At 40.7% G+C, this 13587-nt stretch overlaps 1 protein-coding gene across 1 annotated transcript in view; it reads left to right on the top strand.

The window, feature by feature from the left end:
* The window catches only part of TBXAS1 (thromboxane A synthase 1 (platelet)), a gene marked incomplete at its 5' end in the record, with an annotated part of 101088 nt that overhangs the window by 6980 nt on the left and 80521 nt on the right, over window positions 1-13587 (top strand). Inside the window, 3 exons of the mRNA XM_010132324.1 lie at window positions 1531-1619; window positions 4072-4220; window positions 5898-6028. Coding sequence (XP_010130626.1) covers window positions 1531-1619; window positions 4072-4220; window positions 5898-6028 — 369 coding nt within the window. The remainder of the gene's footprint in view (window positions 1-1530; window positions 1620-4071; window positions 4221-5897; window positions 6029-13587) is intronic.

The raw sequence follows: 13587 nt of genomic DNA, 5'->3' as shown, positions 1-13587 counted from the left end.
TGCTGAACCATTTGAGAAGCAGCTTGGTGCAGGGGACCTTCTTTAGAAAGCCAGCAGGGGAAGAAAACTGCCACGTAACATGGTGTGCACCTCCCAAATGCATACCAGCTACTTTTACCGAATACTAATCTGACTTTAGAATTGTCTTTGGCAAAGCCCAAATCAATCCAGCTTTGAACTGAAATAGTGACAACCTGCTCCATCCCGTGTAGGTACGGGACCTTGAGAGCAGCTAGACACATTCTTGACTCAGACTTCTGCCTTTGGAAAACGTGCTGGATGCTCCTGCGTTGGCCTTTTGACTGCATATAGTCTTGCCCATGTGTTAGGATGGCAGTGTGCCTGTGCACAAAGTGTTATGCCAGTTTCACAGAGGTAGGAGTGCCAAGCAAAATGGACTTGGCTGGGCAGGCTGCATAGCTCTCAGAGTGTGCTGAGAGGCTGCAGTAAGTCTTTTTTGGTAACAAGTATGTCAGAGGAGTAGGATGAGTCTGTTCTCATGTTTGTTGACATCCGTATGCTGAAGGAGGTTGTTCAGGAAGGAAAGGCAGGATTCTGTGCGTATGTCTGCTGATGCTTGGCGTAATTGTTGAGACAAGACTGTGGTATTAAACTGAAGGCTAAGGATCTCTCAGCAGTCTATATAGAGAAAGAGCCATAGCAGATAATGTCTTTAGGGTCATGCCTGGATCGCTGTTACACCCTTCCTCTGCCCACCCCAGTAGGTGCAATCAAAGCAAGTGTGCGATGCCTTTCGTACATAAAAAGTTAAGGAGAACGAGGGAGAGAGACTGCAATGAGGTTTTGATAGTTGCCTACATTATGGTTTCCATGAAGCACTGAAGAGGAGGAGACTATTGCACTGTTAGCTACAGCCAGTCTGTGGGTAAGTCTCTCTGGCCATCGTGTGTTGGTGACTGGAAAGAACCACTGGTTGAATAAATCCATGTGCACGTCCATTTAATGGCATCACCTCTCCAGAAAACCCTCTACTCAGGCAGCATCAGCAACGTGCAGTGGTATACATAGTGCTTTTCTAATGTGCGTGTTAACTCCCTCAGACTGCAGGACAGCAGGATGGAAGTGCTGGGTCTCTGATGCTGATATCTTTACAGGACTTTGGGACTATGGAAAGTATTATTTCTTCTGCCCTGGAGCATATGTAGCCCAAATGTAATGTACTGTGAATATGGATTGTAATAAATCATTACTTGTCACAGAGAATCATTAAAAACAGAGGGAGATGTCTGTGCTTGATAGCTCTCTGAGTATATAGCCACAGGTGGGCAAGAACCAAAGGTGTGGTAAGCAACAGGGCCTCTCCTATTCAGGCCCAGAGCTGGAGAAGGGCATCCCTGTAATGTGTAGGTTTATTTTTAGCAGACAGTTCCAACTTGTCATCTTACCTGTGCCTGACCACACCTGCAGAGGATCCTGAGAGCTCCATCCCTTCTGCTGGATAAAACTAATTTAGAATAATTGATTTAAAAAATAATGATGTTTTTTACAATACAATGTGTTTCTTTCTAGTTGACACCGCTAATAAACCAGGCCTGTGACATCCTGCTGTGTAACTTGAAAGTCTACGCAGATTCTGGCCAAGCTTTTGATATCCAGAGGTATGTTCAACATGCCAGAAATTAGTAGCAGATTTTGTTAGGAAAAAAAAATCGATAGCATTATTCTAAATATGAACTTACTGTATCAAAGATGATTTCTTTTCCTCCCTCGCTTTTCTAGGTATGTGTGATAGATGCCTTTTCTTCCTGGGGACAGCCATTGCATACTTGAAAAGTAATTTTGGAAAAGCATCTACTGTATGTCTAGCTGTTGTTTAATGAAGTTTTAACAGCTGGAAGCAGAAAGGAAAGCTCCATCAGTCCCTGTCCAGTCAGCATTCTACAATATGCCAATAATGTACAAATATAGGAATTGATCTAGTATAAAATCCTTCTAGTCCATCACCCTTTTGCTTTTTTTATGTGAGTTTTTTTGAGCACTTAATCATTCTTACCACGTTCCTCCTAACCCCCTCTAATGGCATGCTAGCCTTCAGTGAAACGACAGGATCAGTACTCTGGATGAGAATGCACCCTTTGTTTATTAAACGACGCTGTCATATTTTCCATACTGTGCTATCTCCCATTTGTTATGCATTTAATATCCTACTATCTTTTTTGTTGCTCTTTGATCAGAGGTCTTCACTGAACTGTTCACAACACTGCTTAGGCCCTTTTCTGAGCAGATGCATTTCTTCTAGGACCCCGTACAGAATATGAGTAGTTCAAATGCATTCTTCCTAATAGGCTCTATTTTGCATACTGCTCATTTGCTGGGTTGGTCACCACCCTCTGAAGTTCTTCATTATTTCCCCCAAACTGGAGCAGTGCAAATAATTTTGTTTCATCTAAAGAAATGAACATTAAGTCACAGTCTTTTCAAGTACATGTGTATGTATGCAGACAAGTGTATGTGCGTGCACAGAAATCTCTTTATGAAACATCTGAAGAGACGCATTGAAACCTTCAGATACATTATGTTTAGCCTAGCGTTCTGATGAAAAATGGCCTTTTGAGTCCTTTCAGGCTTTTCAGGTTTTTTCCATTTGTCCTTTTTCTTTGCCTGGTCTTTTAGCTATTGATCCATGATAGGGTTTCACCTCTCAGGAGGTACTTTGGAAAAAAAACTGGTGAAAGTATAAATGAATGATGATGACTATCTCAGAATATGATCTTCCAGTTGTTGTATCATACTACCATTTCAGCAGATTTGACATATATAAATGTATTTGTCATTGCACTGCGATTTCCCCAAATTGCCTTGGGGGCTATTTTTTTGAATGAAAATACCCTATCTGCAACCCCCCATCACCTTGTATGTTAGTTGTCTTTAGCATTTTGTGTTTCCTCAACAAATCAAAATTTAGTTTTTAAGCTTTTTCAGTACCTTGGAGAGGTAGATTATCGAGTGCTTCTGAAATTATTTTTATTGCAGCACACCCTCTTTTAACATTTCAACTTCCGATAATGATTTGGGTTTTTAAATAGGAGTTGAAAACCTGAAATTACTCAGCTTTGCAATATTGTTATTATCTTCCAAATCTGCTCTGGTGTCATCAGAATGACAAGTGCCCAGAGATCATGGTTTAGAAATGCTACTTCACAGTATGTATATATATATAGGATATACTGGGCCTGAGTCCTGTCCTTCTCTTAATACCTCCTCACTCATGTTAAAATGCCAGAGAACTTCATATAGCCTTTTGGAAGGGAACATAGAAGAACAGTCATTGCACACTTGAACACAGATCAGAAGAACTAAATTTCAAGCATATTTTACTTTCGTGGTACATTTATCACAAAACTAAATGTAGCTATTAGTGCCCAGTAGAAATAAAGATGGTGAGACAACTGGATAGATGGTAAGATACGTGGAGAAAGATTGAGTAATTTCTGAAGATCATAAAGTTCTGTGGATCATGGTCCACAGATGATCTGTAGTTCTCAAAGCATTTGCTGCTTCTTTGTAGAGACTAGATTTCCCATGATGTCAGTTCCTCTTGGTTTTGACCACCATTTCACATTACAAAGGAGGTATCAAGAAGACAAAGGAAATCCTAACAGGAAATTTTACTTAAGCACCTCTTGTCACCGAGGGTTTAGACTGGACTGGTAGCAGATGTGGTTAATGTAGTTTAAAATGAGGATCCTTTTAGTAGGATGTACACTGAGAAAAATCTTATGCATATCTGACCAGTTGCATTTGATTTCAAGGTAATAACAAATGAAATTGTTTATTTATAATACATTTTAGTGGAATTATTGAGCTATATGAAAATATGTTCACTTTGTAGATGGAGAAGTGATTGTTTTTAAGCACCAGCATTTGTCAAAATGATGGAAACATCTCTTGTTGGCAAAGCTGAAATCTAAAAGCAAGAAGAAAATTAGAAGAAAAAATTAATGTTATGTGATGTTTTTAGAAGCACGATATCAATGGATAGGTATTTTAATTGTTAATTAATATGTAAATTATGTAGCTAATGATTTATCATTCTTCAAATCAATGCAGGTGTTACAACTTCTTTACCTTGGATGTGGTTGGTAGTGTAGCTTTTGGTACTGAGGTGGATTCTCAGAAGAATCCAGATGACCCCTTTGTTAAGAATTGCAGAACATTCTTTGAAATGTCTTTGTTCAAGCCTCTCCTCATTCTAATCCGTGAGTATAGTCTACCTTTGTCTACTTCATTATGGTAATTTTCTAAAAGTCATTCTCATATTGCAAAACATGCTGAAGCAGGAGCAGGAAGATGTATAGCAGACTTTATTTCAGGTGTTCAGAATGCAACCTATAGGCCAAGTATACCCTCGAGATTTCTACCATATGCTCTACAGCTCTTGTCACCATTAATGCAATTTCCTCCAGAAACTGCAAGTCTGGGAAGTCAGTGCTCCAGACTGATCTGATTCGAAGGTTTCTGGGACCTGTAGTATCTATGATACCTCTTTTAATATGCTTCTGCATTAAAACAGAGTAACTGCCCTTCGGAGCCTGAGAGTAAAGTTTTTGTGCACTCATTTTGCTTGGTAGAGATTGAAATCCCACCCATAAACACTAGTGGGCTAAAAAACCACTAATGAAAAGAGGTGGAGGAGCATAAGCAGATAGTATACATCCTCCAAATTCTTATATGAATAGCAGCAGCAGCAGCCTGATTGATAGCTATAAAGGATAAAGATGGTAAGTGCCAGCCCAGGCTGCCATTAAGAGAGTGTGTTTCTTTTCAGGTAAATAGATGGGGAGTGCAAATATAGTTCTAGGGCATGAAAGCTAAGGCCTCATGGTGACAGTGGCCTTGTGTTAATGCAAGGGCAGTAAGAGTCGTAGCTGAGAAAGCCACAGTGTAATCAAGGTTCTTGAGTTTTTACCATCGTGCTCTCTAGACCTGCACGTAGCAGTGTCAGATGGCACAGCGGCAAAGTTTCCTGTGCCCATCTGATCCTGCTGGCATTACAGACTGTACCTGTACTAGCAGCACATGAACGGTTTCCTTCTGGGTCTGTGTATCCAAAATGTCCTGGGGTTAATGTTAACCTGATTGCAAAGTGTGATCTGTGACAAATTTCTGAAGGGACAGAAATGTGCCCCTGTATGTCTAAGACCTTCATTAAAGAAAGTTTATGTAGGGTTTGGGGTTGGATTCCCTGACTGATCTCTTTCTGCTGGTACGTTACGTGGTCTGATTTCCACACTGTGTTGCCCTGTTGGCAGCACAGGGGTTTTCCAGTGACTGATTTGTTAGTCTTAAACTGTTCTTAAGTTAACAAGGGATTTATTAAGATGAAAGACTTCATACAGGTTTCTAGTTCCTGACTAAAGGCCATGGATTGGAGACCATCCTTGGGATAACATTCCACTTCCAGAGTCTGTGGCCTGCTTAAAGAAGCAAAATAATATATCGAACCAATATCCAGATATTGGAGAACTGTAAACGAGACTGACTGCTACACGATTTCATGGATCAGTGCCATAAGCTGCTAGGCTAGTTCAAGATCCCCCACCTTTGTAATTGTTTGAGTAGCAGAGAAAATAATTCTCCCCTTGTTGTGGTGGCATAATGAAGCTGAACTGAAATCCTGAAGCTTTGTGGAAGCAAGCTTGGAAAGCATCTGTCCGGCAGGGGAGTCTTGGCCAACATGGAATTTCTAAAAGGAAATCCTTTACCAGCCTATGGGGGTGGAAGAAAAAGAGGGAGAGGGATAGAAAAATAGGAATAAACAGGTTTCACAAAAGTAGCACATCCCACTTGATGGGTTTTATAATAATAATGAAAGGAGGGGGATATTAAGCTTTTACAGTCTGATTCGGTATTTTCTTCTTCAAAATCTCTTACAGTTTCTTTCCCATTCATAATGATTCCATTGCTCCGTATTTTGCCAAACAAGAAACAAAAGGAACTGAATGGATTTTTTATCCGAACCATAAAAAATGCAATTGCCTTCAGACACCAGCAAGATGCAGCTGAGGTAAGGCTATTTCTGTGATAAATATATGGATAAGGAGATGTTTTGAGAAAAACTGGAAGTGGCATAAGCCTCAGTTGAAACAGCAAACTCAGTCTGTTTGAACATTCAAAGCAATTTAGTAAAGATTTTATTCATTTTTAGATTTATGTACCATCAACCACGCTTGGTGTTGCTGCAGAATGGTTAACACATTACAAGAAAGATTACTTCTCTTAGTATTTCTGTTGAAATGAGGATGCAGAAAATGTCCATCTGGGACAACTTTTCAACCCATGTTCTAGACCCAGAAGGACAGATTCATCCTGTAGACTTTTTTCTCATCTCAAAGTCAGGTGTGTTGTCTGTGCTACTTTTCCTCAACAACCAGAGAAACGGAAACGCTCACCAAGTGTTTCAGCCCAGTCATTACCTAAGAGCTGAGGGAGGTTTTACACAGTCCTGTGATACTGCTTTTGAAAATGGAAGGAACCTGAATGTCTGGTTAAGAGCAGACACTTGATGTTGAGATGGCTAGAGAGAAAAGTAATAAATTCTAATGGGTATGCATTATTAGCAAATCGTTTGTTGCCCGTGTATTTCTCTTTCATCTGCCATGAGGCAGTTCTGGGGTCTTTTTGGTTTTGTTTTAATCACTGTTGTTTTATGAAGTATTTGAAGGCATGTGCCTTTTTATCAAATAGAGATTATTATTTCTATTTTTGATATACAAAGCAATTGGAACATGGGCATGTGCTTCCATTCTGTGAGACGTGATTCTTCAGGACTGCTTGTCCTTTTGGACCATTCTTTACTGCAGACTGCACATAACATCCCTAAAAATAAGTTAACCAATTAATTATGAATGCCTAGTGAGAAACAAAGAATATCAATGAGAATTCCATTTTAAAGGTAACTGAGACAAGTTTTGCATATCGATTGACATAAAACATGCTACAACATGCACATTAAGAAGCTGTTAATATTGAATAAGTGATGTTTCTTACCACTTTGAGATGAAGAGCAATTCTAACAGCGCAGGTGAGAATGGATCCTCCCAACCTTTTCTCACAGCTTAGCCCCACAGCTGTCACCTTTCAAGAAAAAAATGGATTTTAGTTTATGTTACATCCAGGACACATTTGAAAATCAAATTGATTTTTAAATATATTGCTGCTCTTTGGTGTGTTCTGTATTCTTTTCTTTGACGTTTTCTGCACTAAAGTCTCATTTGTGTATTTGTTGTGCTTCATCACCACATGCTTCTTGTCTTTCCTCCAGCCTTTAGGTCTTTGTCTCCATCTTTCTTTACATCCAAAAGACTGTAAGCTCCACTGACCAGCCACAAACGATTCATGATTCATAAACGTGGGCCCTTGCCCAGGCTGAGTGCTGGAGGAATATTTTGTAACAGGGGTAGTGTATCTAAGCTACTTGCAGACACCTCATTTCTAGCGCGTAGATCCAGTGTGAACTTTAAACGGCAGACCGGTGTAAACATATGTTATGCAGAATTTTGAATCAAGATTTATGCCAAAGGGATCTGCCTGAAAAGTCTATTCTGTGTATCAACTATAGAAGAATAAAAGAGGCAATGAAACAATCTAAAGTGCATTACAAGTAGTTAATGTATTATCTACTATTAATAACATGCAATCTATTTCTGTGGCAGTAGCACTGAGGGCATCAATCCTTCACTATGCTAGAGATGGTCACTCCCTCAAACTGCAGACTAAGATAAAGGACAGCAGGTGAGTGTGGTTAGGAGAAAACATTAAAAAAAGTAACATTTTAGTGACAAGAGCAGAAGGCAGCATTCTCTGCACATGCAGCCTGTTTGCAGGTTTCAGGGGTTGATGGAGCAGAGGTTTATTAGAAGGGATTTGGGAGATAACACTGGACAGTATCTGCTCAGTGTCAGGGCAGCGTGGAGGAAAGTACAAGGTCCATGTTTGCCTTAACAGCATATGCACAAGACCATGACTGGCTGTTGTCCTGCCTGCTCCTGGACTTTTGCCTAGTTTGCAAAATTGGCATATGGGATCTATTTCAAATGCTGGGAGTTAGATACTTAGGACCAGACTTCTGAGAGTGCATTATGTCCCCTTTGTTGTTTGGGATCATTAGCACGGCTTTCAAAAGCAACTGGAAAGTTTGGAGATTCCTTTTTTCCCGTTTTCACTCCCTGTCTTGTTACATAGTCTAAAATATAGTTACATACTCTAAAATATCCTAAAATAGTCAAAATTCTATTTCAGGTTGTCTGGCACATGAGTCTTGTTACAAGTATAGGCAACTTAATAATTGCCAGGAACATAAAAATGGTATGTGAAACAAATAAAAATGCAGCTGTGTCCAATTTAATGCAGAATGTAATCTGTAGAGATTAGGTGTCCCAGATAGCCCTGCATTTGTAGAAAGATTATGTCCCATGTCCTAGGCCTTGAATGATGAAATATGCACACTGAAGTCAGAGTTTTGTTGCTGAATTTTAATGAGGCCAAGATATAAGGGTAACTACTGGTTCTTTGTGCTAATAATGGGAGCTATAAGCGAAGTCTTACAGTCTCCCTGTGTTGCATTAGGCCAATGGGAATTCCTTAGGTTGCCTCATTCCTAGATGTTGCATTGTGTGCATCTTTTACTCCTTGTTGATTTGATCACCGTTAAAAATGCTTTTGAGTTCTTCTCTTCGGGGGGAGGCGGGGGAAAAAAAAAAAAGGACTTTGGAACAAACTGTAAAACAATGAAAAGCTCCAAGAAAGTGAAGCTTGCCTTCCTCTCATCTGCAGCTAATGTGAGCAAATAATAAAGAAAGGCCAAAAAACAATGTGACAAGCAAAGTCAGCCTGTTATCATCCCTGTTCTGTCAGTAAATGAAACAATGCTTCTCAATGCTTCAAGATAATCCCATGGGCAGATAGTAATTTTACAGCCAGGTTTAGATCTAATAATACGCTTGCAGCTTGCATGAGATCTGTGATGTAACCTTCTGTTAAACTGTTAACTTTCTCTTAGTGCTGCAGATGTCATTTTAATTATATATTATCTTTCTGTGGTCAGTCAAGTAGTTTCAGTCCTGGATACTCCACTCATTTGGCTTATGTACAAAAACATGTAGTGATCGTACTTTAGAAATTTTGATATATTAGATTTATTCATGTAGTCAAATTATTGTAAAATACTTTTCCCATTATTTGTAGAAGAGCAAATTCACCCTGCTCAGAAGAAACAGCACAAATTTAATGCACCACTTAACACCTACTTTGAAGACTCCAGCAGGATTTAAGTGTTCAAATACCTTATCCTGATTATCTGCCCAGGTTTAAATTTTTCCCTGAGGCAAAATGTTTTCAGAAACAGGGCAGATAGACTGTTTGTTTACTTCAATAAATTATAGTTTGATAGGTTTTCATTTAATAATCTGATATGCAAATCGTTATTCATGTAAGTCTTGGTTTTCTATCATGTTATAGCTCAATTCATAACCTACCAGTCTGTTTTAAATGATAGTATCTAGATAAAGGAGTCTTTCGTGGTGCTCAAAATTGAGACTCCTTTCTAGAACTGTGGGTTGAAACTAAGCCCCCTCAGCAGATGAAAGGCCAGAATTTCATTTGTAATCCTTTGTAATAACATCACTTGGAATGTAACAATTTAAGGATATTGCAAAACATTATTTTTGGAAAATTACAACAGATCTGCAGGAAAATCCAGTTTGCAAAATATGCATCCTTTAACAAGCAGAATTGGAGAGTTCGTAGAGGCCACAACACGTTCTTCTGGCATCTCCTTTTTGTTTCAGTCGTACTGTCTGCTGTGAAGGCATAATTCAAAGTCACTGATCCATGTCAGGCAGGTGATGACATTTCTGATGATGACCAGAGGTTAGTGGTCAATGGCTTGATGTCCAAATGGAGATTGGTGACAGGTGGGGTTCCTCAGGGGTCCATACTGAGACCAGTGATCTTTAATATCTTCATCAATGACATAGACACCAAGATGACACCAACCTGGGTGGTGCAGTTGACCTGAAGGATGGTATGCCACCCAGAGGGACCTGGACAAGCTGGAGCAGTGGGCCTATGTGAACCTCATGAGGTTCAACAAAGCCAAGTGCAAGGTCCTGCACCTGGGTTGAGGCAATCCTCGATATCAATACAAGCTCGAGGATGAAGGGATTGAGAGCAGCTCTGCTGAGAAGGACTTGGGGTACTAGTGGATGAAAGGGTGGACGTGAGCTGACAATGTGTGCTTGCAGCCCAGAAAGCCAACTGTATCCTGGGGTGCATCAAAAGAAGCGTGGCCAGCGGGCCGAGGGAGGTGATTCTGCTGCTCTGCTCTGCTCTGGTGAGACCTCACCTGGAGTACTGTGTCCAGCTCTGGAGTCCTCAGCACAAGAAAGACACGAATCTGTTGGAACAGGTCCAGAGGGGGGCCACAAAAATGATGAGAGGGCTGGAACACCTCTGCTGTGAAGAAAAGGCTGAGAGAGTTGGGGTTGTTCATCCTGGAGAAGAGGTGGCTCCAGAGAGACCTTATTGCAGCCTTCCAGCACTTAAAGGGAGCTTATAAGAGAGATGAAGAAGTCTTTTTAGGAAGATCTGTTGTGACAGGACAAAGGGTAATGGTTTTAAAGTAAAAGAGGGTAGATACAGACTAGATATAAGGAAGAAATTTTGTACACCGAGGGTGGTGTAACACTGGCACAGGTTTCCCAGCAAAGTGGTAGGTGCCCCATCCCTGGAAACATTCAGGGTCAGGTTGGATGGGGCTCTGGGCAACCTGGTCTATTTGAAGATGTCTCTGCTCTCTGCAGGGGGTTTGAACTAGATGACCTTTGATGATCTCTTCCAAACCAAAGCGTTCTATGATTTTATAATCAGCTGAGTTTTGGTGGTCTCAAATCAATTTGAAATGAGAGAGTGACAAAGCACAGAGAAGTATGACCAGAACTTGAATATATCTTGGTTGACAGTTTAGTCAGTCTGGCTGGAGACCTACAGACTACTTGAATGCTTTTGGTGTAAGCGCAGAACAAATAATGGGAGAAGAGTGTGAATGCTGTGCTACTGTGCACCACACTGCGCTTAAGCCACGTGGCTTAAAGCCACAAAGAAGCTGTACTGTACTGGCAGTCCTGGTGATGATCTGGCCTCCTGTGAATTGGTATGGCCCTGGGATGCTCTGTACTCTGCTGTGCTACATCTAGATCAAAAGAAGTTGTCCTCTGGTCAGTGATTGCCAGTGAACAAGTGCAACACCCTCCAATTTTCCCCACTTTCCGTCCTCATTCCTGGCCAGTCGTTTCCCTGATCTGAGGTAGGTAGTCAGTGGCTTTGCTGGGCTGCCTGTAGGTGAGCAGGCATGAGTGATTCCTGGTGAGTGGAGATCTGATTTTCCAGCATCAGCCATGGGAGCTTAAAAAGGTTAGGAAACTGAACTTCGAGGAAGTCTGAAACTAAGGTCTTTAAATGCTCACAAAGAGGAAAGAACTGCCCTTTCACTATGGACTAGCAATAGAAATATGCCATCAGGAAGTGGAATCTTTTAATATCTTTCTGGGAAATGATAGCCTGGTTACAATTAAAATCTCTGGAACACTGATGCCCAGGGAAAAATGTGCAATGAGCTCCCCTAAATGCTTTACCTAAGGGGAAGAGGGACGCGTGTGTGTGTACCTGCATTCTGGAGGATAAGGGACAATCTGAAAACCTAATTACTGTGGAACTCTGTTCTTTTCTCTTCCTTCCCCAGCAGCTCCCTGGAGTTTTTCCTTTTCGTGAACTAATGAACTATTTTATTCAAGAGCTGCTTGAAATGAGTTGAGCAGAGGTAATCCTCCTGAAAAAAGTCTGATCCTCTCCTTGTCAAGGGAAAACTATACAATTACTAAGAAAACTTAGTTAAAAATTTGCTAAATGCTATGTACATTCCAGGAGCTGTGTGCGTGTTTGAACTGTGGAAATGCACTACAGATGTTAAAAAGTAAATATTTTTCTAAGGAAACAGCAGATGGGAGGATTAGACACCTTCTAATACTGTGCAGTTTTCCTGCCTTTGTAGAAAACCAGGCGAAACTTGTTTATATTTGAAAGAAGGTGGTATCCATTAAAGGGAACACACTATATGGAATTATGAAATAAGCCATTTTTAACTGATTAATAAAGTCAGTATAGCAAAGGATCAGTCTGGTCCTTTTGTTTTTCTAAGTCTGTAGGAGGGATGCTGCAATTCTGTTCGGCTGGGCTGTTCTCACGGTTTGATCATGTCATTATCCGCTGCCTTTGTGGCGAGGAAATGTGAAGTGGGCTTTCCAGAGAGGTTAATGAGTGTCTTAAAGATATAGAGGGAATTTGTGCTAAGTATGGGGTTTAAACCCAGATCTTAAACCTGCGTCTCTGCTGTTTTAAGCAGAAGGTTATAATTTCTCTAGCATATGTTAAAAATCTTTTGAACGTTAAATCTGGTGTCTGTGCTTGGGCAGCAGTCATTCTAAGAGGAAAAAAAAAACCTGGCATAGTGTTAAAGGGCATTTTAGTTACTCACCTTCTTTTAAAAATCAAGCCATTACTGCTTGCTTTTAAAATTGTGTTCCTTCCTTCCCACATTTGAAGAAAAATCCCCTTTTTCCCTTTTATTTCCTTTTTCTCAAAGGTAATGAATTTTATAACTTTCTCAGCATTTCTCAAGTGGGCATTTAAACATAGCAATGCCTCAAAGGCTCAAATGGAGATGAACTCAAAATCCCTATTACTTTTGGTCGCCAGTTGAAATTTCTTGATCAGTCTGTTGTTATCTTCCCAACGATGAATTGTAGGGCCTACAAAATGTGGTCGTTTGGTTTCAGGCCCGGGCTGAAGAGTCTGACTGAGGTGCTTTCATCATGAAATGCAGTTCTGCAGTCTCTCTGCTCAAAAGAGATCAAGGACAGAATAAGTAACGAGAGCAGTGACTTTCTCACCTCCCTGAGGTGTGTTGATGGGGAAGCAGGAAGATTTTTGCTTTACTGCTGCATCTGTCCCAGTTCTGCAGCCCAGCACACCTTTGAGCGCAGTGCTTTATGAGCTCTGCAGTCACAATAAGATAGCAAATGTCTGCTTGGTTACCTGTTGCCACCAAGTGCATACCCGGTCTGCTTGCTATCACTCACCCTTTGCCCTTATCACTTTGCCCATTTTTACTGCCTCCTTGGTTATGGATCAGAGTACTTCATGGAACCTAGACAAGGAACAGGCAGATGGTATATATATTATCTGCCCCATATCTGCAAAACCTGCAGCAAGCGGAGCAATATAATCTTGACATCTGGGATGCTTTCTCCAATACCTCTGTTTCTCCCCACTCACTTTTACACTTTTTCAGCTACTGCTGTGTATCTTCACTTCTTCTTCATGGGGTGATGGTAGCAGTGACCCACCTCAGCTATAATCTGGACTTCAAAGTGTTGACATGCATGTGAGCCATCTCACTGACTCCTTGGAGCACTGCACATGTGCTTCGATTTGCGAGAACACAGACCCATACCAAAGAACAGAAATTAAATCAAAACACCAGGATGTTCATACTGATTAGGCTGGTGA

This window comes from Buceros rhinoceros, unplaced genomic scaffold (genome assembly GCF_000710305.1).
Source record: "Buceros rhinoceros silvestris isolate BGI_N320 unplaced genomic scaffold, ASM71030v1 scaffold3750, whole genome shotgun sequence".
Lineage (NCBI taxonomy): Eukaryota > Metazoa > Chordata > Aves > Bucerotiformes > Bucerotidae > Buceros > Buceros rhinoceros.
This window is presented reverse-complemented; position numbering and strand designations above follow the sequence as displayed.